We start from the raw sequence: 12336 nt of genomic DNA on the forward strand, positions 1-12336 counted from the left end.
CGTGGTCCTTAGCATCCACGAAACATGTACATTCAACTTTCATTCAGATTTCTTTCTTCATGGCTATCAGGAACTTAACGAACATTGACAGCCGTTGAGTTCACAAATCTTACCCCCTCCGACCTGACCTGCCCTGCCCCAAACGGATGTCGGACTGGGACAGGATAGCGTTTTGTGTCGTAGTGCAACAGATCTCCGCATAATGCATCTTAGTCGAAGGGAGCGTGCCCCGAGTATGCCCGTAAAAATCTAGCTTGCAAAAGTGGACGAGGGGCGTGGCTGTCTTGTAGGGGTTTTAATATGGAGTAGCTAGCATGAGATAGCATCTAATCTATAACTCTGGTTTAGGAATTAACCCAATTGACTGTAGCAGGGTAATCGATTTAGGCCGCTAAAAAAAATTGGACCCACCTTGCCGGTGTAAAATAGGCCTGTTCTATGGCAATCCGTTTCCTCCCCCCCCCCCCCCCCCCAAAAAAAAGTATCGGCCTTTTTTTCTGCTTTACTGCTATCGCCATCTACTGGTCAGATTTCTAGTAATTCTCGACATACACTCACCGAATATTTCAGCTGCATCGCGCTAGCGCTGTAGCGTACTGGCGCGCTAGCATTGCGTCAAATATTCGGTGTATTTCAAAACCGATTAACTTAATGAAAAAAATAGCAATTTTCCCGGAATCAGCATTCAATTTTGAGTATATCCTGTTATATTTAACCAATTCCGATGAATGTCAGTTTTTGCAGAAAAAAATTTTAAGCCCGACTAAATAGGCCCGACTAAATAAGCCCGACTTTTCTTATTTTTTCGTTTTTTATGTTTAATTAAAAAACCATAAGGCCTATTGGAAAATAAATTTCATTTTCATGATAAGCCTTTAATTCTAAATCGTAATCATGTATTTTAAGCGAATTTTAAAATTTAGCTAAAAATTAAAAAGTGCAAAGGGCCTTATAGCCTTACCACTTTTGTCAAAATCGGCCAAAAATGACATCTCTTGGAATTCCATGAAATCACGCAGTATAATAAAAATTTCATTCTGATTCAGAAAAAGCCACTCGTTTTCTTGTCAAGTAGCCGTTTTTGAATTACACTGAATATTCGTAATAGAAATAAAAAGGTCGGTCGACCGTTTCCGGCGTGGGATGGGTGGTTCGATCACACCTGATCGGGGCCGAACCCTGTGGAAAACCGTGAATGTAAATCCAAATTTAGTCACACCATCTAGCGCCCGAACTGGGAATTATTGTATTATGGGTGCAGAAGTCATGTTTGGTTCTCGAGCTATTGTTGTCTCTGCCGTCATTCTGTACTGTCAAAGTTCTCATAATATCGTTTTGTGTTTTGTTTTTTGCTTTAAAAGAAACCTAAATCTATAAAGAAGATATAAACATGGCAAAGGAAACGGTATCTTTTTATGGCGTTTTGTTATCCTAATATGAATGTTATGTTTATTGTATCATTACAGTCCGGACTTCTAATGAACGTAATTGGGACTCTATCGTCCCTATCTTCAAACGAGCAGCGAGACCGAGAGAAGGCAAAACTTGAGCGTGAATTTAAACTTAGTGATCAGAGATTAGAAAAATTAGTTACAACACACCACAGAGATTTAGCCAATGTGATGCAAATTTACAGCAAAGCTTCAGTTAGCATCAATGAAGCTAGAACTCGAATTGCTATGGTGAAAGGACAGTTAGCAGCTTGCAGAGGGCTACTGCACTGTAGAAGAGATGAACTTAAAAAGCTGTGGCTAGAAGGAGTGGAGCATAAACAAGTGCTTCTCATGCTGAATCAGATGTAACAAAAGGAATTATAGTTTGATTCCAAAGCTAAATGTGTAAATTATTAATTTGTTAACCATTGCAGTGAAAAATTAAAAGAAATACCTGACAAAATTAATGAAAATATAGCAAAGAAGAATTATGTAGCAGCTGCAGAGCTTGTGGTTGAAGCGCAACAAAATCTACAAGGTCCACTGCAAAATGTTGAAGCTTTAAAGGATGTTCGAAGTGATCTTGCCACAAAGCAAGAGGTATCACATATATTCACCTAAACAATAATGTATGAATCCAAGTTGTTTATGTATACTTGATAGCGCTTCTACAAAATTCTTTTGGAAGACTTGAGTCACTATATCTATGTAAAATCATCAAGTGATGTCTTGCAGTGGAAACGCGCTGCGACATCACAGGCACCTTTTCAAAGAGCCTCTAGTGGCCGTAACTCCTCTGGCAGGGCTTCTGGAAACTTGATTTCGAAGAATGATGCGCCAAAGGTAAAATCACTGATGCTAGAAGTTGTCGGAAGCAGTCAAAGGTATCTCTGTTAAAGAATTGAAGATATTGATCATTAGGAATCCAGCTGATTAATTATTTGCTTCTTCACTAGTGCTCAAGATGAGAAAAGTAACCAGTGTATATCTAACATAGTTCAATGTCTCTCGCTAGTAAATAGGTTACCTGAAACACTGGAAGTAATTTCCCATTTTGCAAGAATATGTGGTTAAAAATGAGTAATTGACCTTTTTTTTAACTTAGAGTTTAAAAAATGGAATGGGCATGGAAATGACGTTGATAACAAGAAAAACCGCCCAACAAATTAGCGAGATGTATCCACCTAATGGAAAAAATGTTTTGAAGGAACTGTTTGAGGCTGTAATGGAGCAAATGCGGAGGATTGTGAAGGCTCACACAGCCGTTCTCGACAGTGTTAAGGCTCTACTGAAAGACCAGCAGTACAATAACGATGTTGTTATGTACAATATAGAAGATGTATGGTCCCAAGTACAAACTGTGGTATGCTTAATTATTTAAATGTTTTACAACTCGCCTGTTCTGTTTAATCTGGAACGAATCACTGGCATTGTTTTAGATTCAAGTTTTGTTGTCCCAGTATTGGGATATTGGTAGTACCGCTTCAAAAAGCGGTAACTCGGGCAGCACTTTCTCATCAAATTCTCAATTGGGAGCAGCCGATTTGAACGCATACTTTTCCAGAAGACGACAGCCTAGGTAAAGGAAAATTTTTATTTTAAGCACAATCAGCTCAAACTTAACGTATTTATCAATCTGTGGTCTAGAACACAGAAAACAACACTTTTCCGTTTCGAAGGTTCTCTCCATTCAATTAGCTTGAATGAGTCTAATAGCGACTATTCCAAGCAAGACCAACATGGTCTGGATGCGCCGGATCGGATTTTAATTGTTGAACCTAATGCGCGTTTGGTGATTGAAATTTATCAGCCCTTAATGACCTTTGTTCAAGAAATAGAAACTGCGCTTGGGTGTAGTTCTCAAGGGTATGTTTACTGAATCTCTATTCCAAAATCCTGCTTTACTTAATTGATAAAGCTTTCAACAGGACGCATTGCGCGCTTCATGTGTTCATCACAGTATTTACACGCGACGTCTTTCTCAGTCAAATTCACATCGAGATGGGCACCGCACTGGACGAAGCCACGCGAAAACTGGATATGTGGAAGTCTGTAAATCCCACTGAGTTGACACAAAATACAAAAGCCACACGGCCTTTGCTTCAGGTAGCATTTTTCCCCACCCCGTTTTCGTTTTCAAGTTTGTTTTTCAGTTTACTGTCATAGAGCACCATACAAGTTTACCGCTGTCTCATGGAAATCCGCCAATTAATGGAAGCCCTTCCCCAATTCGCCCAGCATTTTCTCGGTACTACGATAGAAAAATTTCCCTCATCAGATTTCATTTTGAATTCTACACTTTATCTAGGCATGGCATGCAACATGTTACTGCGCTACAGCGAAACTTGTCAAGCGGCTTACCGAGGCTTGGTCCAATCAGATTTGGAGGACAAACGTGTTATCAGTGCCACTTGGGCCAAAGATGAAGACATACATCGTTTTTTGAGGTTTGTTTGTCATTTTCTGTTGTAAACGATAGCGTATTTTACGAAAAGAGGAAAAAAAATAGGTCTCTTCCTAGTTGGACGGCTTTGCAAACCGTTCGAGCACATCGTAATTCTGGTACCACGGATTGCGAAACCTACGAAGATAGTCCAGAAGAGATCAGACAACGAAGCGCCAAAGAGACGGAAATATTGACGGGTAATTTGGGTGACGCCATTATCCCCCCTCATGAAATTCTGGCCGATCCGACACAGTTGCGAATATTAGCGTTGCTTCAAGAATCTTTAGTAAATCAGGTATTATCATTGCGATTGGGCCGGCGTTAAATATAATACATTTTGCAGGAGTGGTTCGCAGCACATATACAAGAACTAGCGAATGGCATAACGCGCTCTGGCGCTTCTGAATCCCTCCTAGCTCTGCCAGAAACGAACGTCCAGACTTTGTTGGAGCTGGCAAAAGATTTCGAAGATCTAGCCGATACATGCCTTTTAGTTTTGCATTTGGAGGTGCGCGTCCATTGTTTTTATCACTTAGTACCGCTTGGAAGACAAGCACAGTTCTGGCTGAACGGTGATAATCAAGAGCCCGATCCTGAAATTGGTAGGCTTAGTAGGGATTTGACTGCAATTGACGAGTCTTTGTCAGCTTTCATACAACAACGTAAACATCGCGTAGGTTGTCTTAACTTGAGCACGATTTTCTCAAAACTTACACATCTCTCGTATTATAGTACATATTTGAGGGAGTTAGTCACCTTGTATCCAGTATCATCATGTCCTCTGTGCAGCATATCCGGCGGATGAATGAAAATGGCGTCAAGAAAATGTGTCGCAATATTTTCGCCTTACAGCAAACGTTAACCAGCATTACTTTGGCCCGCGAACCAGCGCTGGACCATGCGCGCCAGTATTTTGAGTTGCTTTGCGTAACACCAGAGGTAAGGACACTTTCTGTTTTGTTCAAGTGAAGCAACTGGTTTCTAGTAGATAAAATATTTTTACTATATTTACCTTTATCAAAAATTGCTAATATATAATTACTTGCATTACGCTGCATTAATGAAGGATTCCTCGTTCCTTCAAGGAATGGAAGTAAGGATGGGCTTTGTGAATATAGCTTGGAGCATGATTCTGTTTTGCAGCATATTTAAGCGAATCCGTAGATAGTTAGCAACTATGTAAATGCCTTGATTTTGTCTTTTAATTCACCAGGAAATATTAAATGGTATTCTGGAGCGTGGATCCCAATACACCGAATTGGAGTATATTCAAGTACTTCAACTATTGAACAGAAGTCGCCCTGGTACAGCTTCCAACGAAATAACTCGTCATCTCGAACGCCTGTCAGAGATCTTAGGAGAATTAGGTGTCACTGTTTAAGTTTAGTTAACTAATCTTACTATCCGTGTGACATGCAGGGTTGGTCCGCGTCGGCTTTACTTGATAAAAATGTCGTTGCTTTACAATTTCAATTGAAGAAATTGTCATTCTCATGGTTAATCACCGAGTATTTACAAATAAATATTGATTTACTGTTATGAATCCCTTCAAGGCTAACTGCCTGTATCATTGTTGCTTAAAACATCATGGACTTGAAAACAACACCATTCTTGTTATAAAAGTCGTGGTGTTTTCCGCCCTAGTTGAAAGGACAAATTTTCGATCGCCCTGAAAATAAATTTATAAACAAAATTTTAGAAATTTTTTTCTCAAAACAAGTACAGTTGATCAAATACTGAAGTAAGTTTTTAACCTTCTATGATTCACCCAAATTACTAAATATAACACAAAGAAATAACTAAATTGCAGAGCCAAAAGAATCGAACTAGAGCTACGTGGTAGGAAATTGAGTCTCTAGGACCGTATTTCGTACTCACTTGGCACATTTTTCACGAACCTAACACACATACAAAAGTAGTGCATGATTCCTCAATTGCATGATTTTTCAAATTTAATGAAAGTTTTCGCGGTTTTGTAAAATTAAAAATAAGTTGCTTTCAGGGATGTTGGTCACATTAAGCTCTCTAATTACGTGGTTACACCTTATACGAGTGCAGAGAAACACGGTTTCCGTGAATCTTTTTGGATTGGTAGGTAGGACCTGATGAGTTCTTAACATGCGTACACATACATTTTGTGGTACATCTCCATCTACGTTGTGATGTGTACAATTAGACAAAGAGTCGTAACACACTGATGGTCGAACGTGAAGAATCGCAACGACAAAGAGGTTAGTAGCCCAAACCGTAAGTGATTGATACCCGGGAAATCTCTGGGATAATGCATTTGCCAATAAAAAGTTTTTCTTAAAGGCGGGACCTCCACCAGCAAGATATAAATATGAGCGCACATCCTATTCGTTTTACTAACGGTTCGAATTTTTACTTGTACGCTTCTGAAATTCTTCAAGAACAACACAGAGGTCCTCATGGCAAGACGGATCGAAATTTCAAAGGTAAGCCATGACTTCCAATGGAAAAATACATTTTTAAATTTAAATTATTACATAACAAAATGGTGTTAACAATTTTGTTAAATGATGCAGCTTCTCGCACCGTGTTTGCTGATTTTAGTGGCGCTGCAGCTATTTGAATCGAAAACCAGCGTATCGGCAGATAGCAATCTAAAAGATGTCTACGCCGGCTACTCTCAAATGGACGACGGTGATTTTACGGAAATGGATTACTTTGATGAACGCCTAGATACATCTGACATCGACAGACACGGTTCGAAACATCGTCGTTTCAAATTGCGAAACAAGCATAAGAAGAAAAAGTACAACTACGGTGCATCCTCACAATTTAGCCCAGTCAATTATTATCAGTCCCCTACGACCCATAAGAGACCATTGGGCGGTAAATATAGCGTACCCAAGACTCAAAGCATCGTAACGCCACCAAAATATAGAGCTCCGCATCATCCACCAACACGCCACCAGGTTGCCATTCCTGCAGCTTCACGCCCACTAGTTTTCAAGCAACCAGCTTCACGTCCACTAACTCATCGCCATCCGGCTCCACATCCGCCACCTTCATCTCCCCGTGCTCCACATCCTCATGCTTCACACAGCTCTGCTTTACATCCCGCTGCTTCACGTCCCTCTGCCTCACAATTCCCTATTTCACGTCCCACCCCATCACGCCCTACACCTTCACATCCTTCGACCTCACGACCTACACCTTCACGTCCTTCGACTCCACGGCCTGCACCTTCACGTACTGCGACTACAACTCCTAAACCTTCACGATCTACATCCTCGAGTCAAACATTTTCACATTTTGAATTACCTCTTCTTCCACTTTCACACCCCGTACTTTTCGGTCCTGAAGGTTTACGTTCTCATACCTCGCGTCCCAAAGTTTCAAAGTCCCCAACTCGTAGCTCCTCTTCATCCCAAACCACAACTTCACGATATCCAACTAAACGTTCTTCGACGTCACGTCCACCTACCTCACAGACCCCAGTATCATATTCTCCAACTTCCACTACATTAGCTACCAGTACCACGGTTTATACTCCAACATCTAGTACGACGACTAGTTCTTCAACTTATTCCAGTACTCAGACTTCCAGTCCTTCCGAATCCACTGCCCCAACCTACATCCCTACTGCGACGAATGCAACAGAATCTAGTTTTCTAGCTTCTAGTGCTCCCGAAGCCAAGAAGAGTCATTCGAAAAAGAAATCAACTGTTTCAAGTTTATCCACACCTGAGGATGGCACACTCGAGTTAACGCAAGAAATCCCAATCAACCCAGTTGACATCCCTAAAGCGACTTCTTTTTCGTCGGCATCAGTATCTAACAAAGATGACACTGGATTCTTTTTCAGGCCCACGAACAGTTTTCCCAATTTCTTTAAACAGCTACTGCAAGGTTAAGAACAAGTTGAAAATGTAACAAGTCGCCAAACACACGAGAAACTATCGTCATTCCCTTGTCCATAGTTTCATCTCTTAATTTATTAAACTCCAAACTAATTTAACTTCCTTATGAAGAAGTAGTGAAGCAAACAGAACTACAGACACCCTCCCGTTGTGCCTCTCCAATATTCTTTCTATCATTGACTTGTTTTGTTTGCTGCTTCTACTTATTTAAATTATTGAGAAAATGTTGGCAATTTTGACCTAAATGCCCAGGATGGAAACGTCAAATTTGATATATACTACACTGAACTTGCAAGGTTTCTTATCCCCTTAGATCTACATTTTTTTAAATTTCAAAAATACAATTAAATAACACGATCAAATGCTTATAACCTTACTTCCCAAAGCAAACATAAGAAACGTTTGCCATTTGAAACAAATAGGAAACGTGTCTTTTGTCTGCAATAACCTATTCTTTTATTGTCTTCAAGTTAAGGCAAATCGGTTCTGCCAACAGATATTTTTCGACTTATTTACCGATTGTTTAGACAACATAATCCTATGAACGTCACGCAATATCACAACAAACAGAACTTCTTCTATTCCTACGATATCGATCTATAGAACAGTACCCTTAGTGTCCGAACACCATGGGCCGGGACTGTTTGTAATTTTGCCTCGGTGGCGCTAAAACCTGGGCTTTCGTCTGGGCTTAGAATTGACACTACTTTGCCTGCAAGTTGGTTCGACAGGATATTACACTAACGCTGTTATGCACGAGTGCTAATGGCTATCATATGAGGTTTATCAACAAAAAAATGCTTTTCGACATACCTCATATGGGCTAGTATCCTATAGCTACCGCCTTTCTTCCATGCTGCCTCACTCCCTCTCTTCTATCCATCAACGCAGAACGCCCTAGTCACATGAGGTGTGCGATTGCTGAGCTTTAAATCCACGTAACACGAAACTTGTTCCTAGGAAACACTACATAAGGAGCTCAATATTCAATGAATCTATAGCATTTATATTATTACTTGTACATTTCACTGGTTCGCGTAAACTTTCATCACATCCCGGTACATTTCTTCCACAAACTCTTTTAGATCACTGTTCATTTCATTCACTCGCCACTTTTGATCTTCGTTACCTTTCAAGCAAAAGTGAATTTTTCGTATGACTCGATTATAAGTATGGTTCATAATTTTTTTGCACTTGTTAAATACATGAATCTCAATTTCTTCTGCGATCACAGAGTTGTTTAATGCAATGTTGATCATCTTTTTGGCACTGGCTCTACCCCGCTGGGTTTCAGCGTCACTTTCTACTTCGATTGGCTTCCGCCGGAGAATGTGTAGCATATGACTCTTCCAGAAACCATAAACCTCGTTAGCTGCACACGAAACAATAGAGTTTTCATCTCGACAAAGACGATGAACTGTGCGACCGATTCCGGTAGATTTAAGAATTTCTTTGGCAGGTTTCTTTTTCTTCAACTTGTTAAGAATAGCAACTTTTTGATCAGGTGAAATTTCAGGATTTGAGAGCTGTTGATTGGCTAACGTCAAATCTTCTAAAATTACAACTCCACCAAGTTGGTGAAGGCTGGCTTGTTTCATTCCCCGTGAAATTCCAGACGTTGGTGGTTCCTTGTTCTTTTTAATTAAGAATTTATCCATTTTTTAATAACTGCACTTGTTGTCAATGTGAACAGGCACTACAGGTATAATATTGTGGTCTGTGATCTCAACTTAACCTGTCAAAATAGGAAGGATAATTATCAGACGATATGATGTAAATTCTTGGCTTAATGTATATGCCCATTTTTACTTCCAACTGTAAAATTCACAGAAGTGATTATGACACTTCTATGCCTAATTTGAAATAGCAGACAAATGTAGCATGATTTGCTTAGGACTGTAGAGAGTTGCCTGTACAGCTTTGGCGAAGCTGCTTTGCCATACATTAGGCCAACAGTATCTTCACACAAAGGTATTTTTTATAACGGTAATATACTAAGATTGCATCACAAACCTTCTAGTTTTTGCCAACTTAAAAAACGCTTCCATTAATCATACGGGCAACCAGGGAGCCTTGAAGTATGGTTAATGTAAACAGCGTGGTTTTGGTACAGACGACGTTACTGTGGCTAACAGTCGTTCGTTGTCTGCAACAGGCAAATGAGAAATGGAGGACCAGGAAACAAAAAGAATACCTAGATTTTAGTGGGAGAATCAAAGAAAATGTAAGAAATCGCCATTGATTATCGAGTTATTAGTTTTATTGAAAAAGCATATTAGATTAGTGTAGAATTTACTATTGCAGGTCTTTTTTAAGACAAAAGCCACAAATTTGGAAAGAATTCCAAATAGGTTGATGTCATGGAAGCCTGAATGGTAACATTTGCATGTTAAAGTAAGGATTCCCTAGATTAACCAGAGGAATTTTTTAGAATAAAAACGGAATGAAAGAGCAATCAAGCAATTCATCCATTCACGATATTGCTGACGTAACGAGAGAGCTTTTGTGGTTATTGGGATGTAGCAGTTTCATAATTCTGAGAACGCTACGAGGAAGGGCTCGATGAACATGCGGTTTGAGTCTGATAAAGACAGAGAACAACAATTTGTGTTGATCCGCATGCCTTAGTGTGCTCCGAGTTTGATGAGCTGTTGAGTGAAGATGACGTTTCCTTACTTGAAATGATGTGGTTCTCATTCTTCAACCATACGGGAACGATTACGGTGGAAAACAAACCACAGTACTGTATATGGCTCCGAAGAGAAATACTGAAAGCCAGCAGGTTAGTAGCACAAACCATGAGCAATTGCAGGAAATGCAATGAAATACAATTTACCAAAAGCAGTTGGCTTAAAAAGGCGGAGCCAACTCAACTGAGTATAAATTCGAGCGGCAGTCATATTTTCATTAGTGAGAAACTCGTGTTGAGCATCATCGGAGTTCCTTTAACAGAAAGCAAAACAACAAATCCAACTTGTCAACATGGAAACAAGACTGTCAGTTTCAAAGGTGCATTTAAGATTCCATAATAAACTTCTTCATTTCATAATTTTACACTTTACCGTCTCATAGTTCCTAGCGCCCCTTTTACTGTCGCTACTGGCCGTAGCGGTTGCTGGATCAAATTCAGATATATCAGCAGAAAGCAACTCAAGGGAAGTGAATGGTGATGCCGCTGCATTCAGACAAGTTGGCGTCGACGCAGAATTTGACACGGGCGACGATTATCAGCACCAGGTTAACCAACGCTCGGCAAGATTGTTTGGTAAACATAAGCGCACTAAGTCTAGCTATGGTGCACCGAAATCCCAGTACAAGCCACCCAAAAAATCTCGCAAACCACCTAAGGCCCATAAGGCTCATAAGCGACCAAAAGGAAAATATGGCCCACCTAAGTCTCAGTATGTTGCGCCCGTGAAAGACTATGAAACTCCGACTTACAGTGCCCCCGCCTACAATCCTCCAGCCTATACTCCGCCATCCTACCATTCTCCAGCGTACAGCCCTCCAGCATACAGTCCTCCAGCATACAGTCCTCCAGCATACAGTCCACCATCTTACAATCCTCCAGCTTACAGTCCTCCAGCTTACAGTCCTCCAGCTTATAATCCTCCGACGTACGCTCCTCCAGCATATAATCCTCCGGCTCATAGTCCTCCCGCTTACTCGGCCCCGTCCTACAATCCTCCATCCTACAATCCTCCGTCTTATAGTCCGTCATCTTACAGTCCTCCAGCTTACAGTGCTCCAGCTTACAGTGCTCCAGCCTACAGTGCTCCAGCTTACAATCCACCGAAAAAAGAATACAATCCACCAAAAGAAGAATACAATCCACCAAAAGAAGAATATAATCCACCCAAAGAAGAATATAACCCATCAGAATCTGAATATAGCCCACCTAAGGAAGAGTATAAAACTCCAAACTATGACACCAAAGTTGTTAGATCACAATCTTCATCTTCCGTAGCAGCAGTGGCAAACAAAGATGCAAGCGAAGGATTTTTTAACAATCCTAGTGATGGTTTTCCAAATTTTTTCAAACAGGTCCTACAAGGTTAAGCGAAAAGTCAGAATTTGAAGTAAATGAAAGTTTGTTAGCAAACAAGAAGTAAACATATCAGTTACAATTTGAACAACCTTTAACTTGAATTGTTACCAGTTTAAATTGCGACATGTTTTCAAATATTTATTAATCGCTATGTTTGCCTACATTTCGTTATGATTGCCTGTTATATTTACGTTGTGTGTCTTTCCTTGTTTTAGTTTTTGTGTTGTTAAGCCGTCCGAAGTTCAATACAACTTAGTAAGCATAATCTTTCTTTTTTCTCCACTCTAAATTTAAAACGTGAAGCACGAAAAAGAAATCGCTTGTGGCAATGTATCTGTTATGTGTCCTAATCTTAAATTTATGGGAAATGGAGGCCACAGTCCGGTTGACAGCTGTTGACAGCTGCTAACAGCACTTTGTTTTTCAGCATTTGTGGTGTACTACACCCGACTGTCTGAATTGTAGAGCAGGTGGCATAGACCCTTTTGCCATAGCCAAATCAGTGGGCTATATTCGTTATCC

At 40.2% G+C, this 12336-nt stretch overlaps 3 protein-coding genes and 1 long non-coding RNA gene across 5 annotated transcripts; 2 read left to right on the forward strand and 2 right to left on the reverse strand.

The window, feature by feature from the left end:
* Nucleotides 1-1274: 1274 nt before the first annotated feature.
* Nucleotides 1275-5418, forward strand: LOC130699459 (exocyst complex component 4-like). 2 transcript variants are annotated; one of them, XM_059497109.1, is made up of 16 exons: nt 1275-1405; nt 1467-1798; nt 1868-2033; nt 2097-2317; nt 2390-2474; nt 2539-2796; nt 2873-3012; nt 3081-3299; nt 3362-3539; nt 3600-3681; nt 3742-3880; nt 3943-4165; nt 4223-4552; nt 4612-4818; nt 4946-4972; nt 5093-5418. In XM_059497109.1, the coding sequence occupies exons 1-16, from the start codon at nt 1391-1393 to the stop codon at nt 5258-5260; spliced, it is 2790 nt and encodes a 929-aa protein (XP_059353092.1). In that variant the 5' UTR covers nt 1275-1390; the 3' UTR covers nt 5261-5418. The 2 variants fall into 2 exon arrangements, with proteins under 2 accessions (XP_059353092.1, XP_057377768.1); XM_057521785.2 differs by lacking the exon at nt 4946-4972.
* On the reverse strand, nt 1602-5096 carry LOC132088366 (uncharacterized). Its single transcript, XR_009421871.1, has 3 exons — nt 4922-5096; nt 4636-4860; nt 1602-2323 (listed from the first exon to the last, which is right to left on the reverse strand). It is a non-coding gene; the product is annotated as an uncharacterized LOC132088366 (long non-coding RNA).
* A 3333-nt stretch (nt 5419-8751) lies between the features above and the next one.
* Nucleotides 8752-9906, reverse strand: LOC130700155 (transcription elongation factor A N-terminal and central domain-containing protein 2-like). Its single transcript, XM_057522182.1, has 2 exons — nt 9780-9906; nt 8752-9501 (listed from the first exon to the last, which is right to left on the reverse strand). The coding sequence occupies exon 2, from the start codon at nt 9422-9424 to the stop codon at nt 8792-8794; it is 633 nt and encodes a 210-aa protein (XP_057378165.1). The 5' UTR covers nt 9425-9501; nt 9780-9906; the 3' UTR covers nt 8752-8791.
* Nucleotides 9907-10614: 708 nt separating this feature from the next.
* On the forward strand, nt 10615-12069 carry LOC130699966 (uncharacterized). The gene is made up of 2 exons (XM_057522013.2): nt 10615-10775; nt 10839-12069. Exons 1-2 carry the CDS (start codon nt 10749-10751, stop codon nt 11823-11825), a joined length of 1014 nt encoding a protein of 337 aa, XP_057377996.1. The 5' UTR covers nt 10615-10748; the 3' UTR covers nt 11826-12069.
* Nucleotides 12070-12336: the final 267 nt, after the last annotated feature.

Source organism: Daphnia carinata, chromosome 10, assembly GCF_022539665.2.
Source record: "Daphnia carinata strain CSIRO-1 chromosome 10, CSIRO_AGI_Dcar_HiC_V3, whole genome shotgun sequence".
NCBI lineage: Eukaryota > Metazoa > Arthropoda > Branchiopoda > Diplostraca > Daphniidae > Daphnia > Daphnia carinata.

Bases quoted from the DNA above. Each gene is read 5' to 3' on its own strand.
- LOC130699459 (XM_059497109.1), top strand. The intron at 3,540-3,599 runs GTAGCATTTTTC...TTACTGTCATAG, and splicing joins CCACACGGCCTTTGCTTCAG to AGCACCATACAAGTTTACCG. The intron at 4,553-4,611 runs GTAGGTTGTCTT...CTCGTATTATAG, and splicing joins TACAACAACGTAAACATCGC to TACATATTTGAGGGAGTTAG.
- LOC130700155 (XM_057522182.1), bottom strand. From the start codon at position 9,424: ATGGATAAATTCTTAATTAAAAAGAACAAGGAACCACCAACGTCTGGA.
- LOC130699966 (XM_057522013.2), top strand. From the start codon at position 10,749: ATGGAAACAAGACTGTCAGTTTCAAAG. The intron at 10,776-10,838 runs GTGCATTTAAGA...ACCGTCTCATAG, and splicing joins CAAGACTGTCAGTTTCAAAG to TTCCTAGCGCCCCTTTTACT.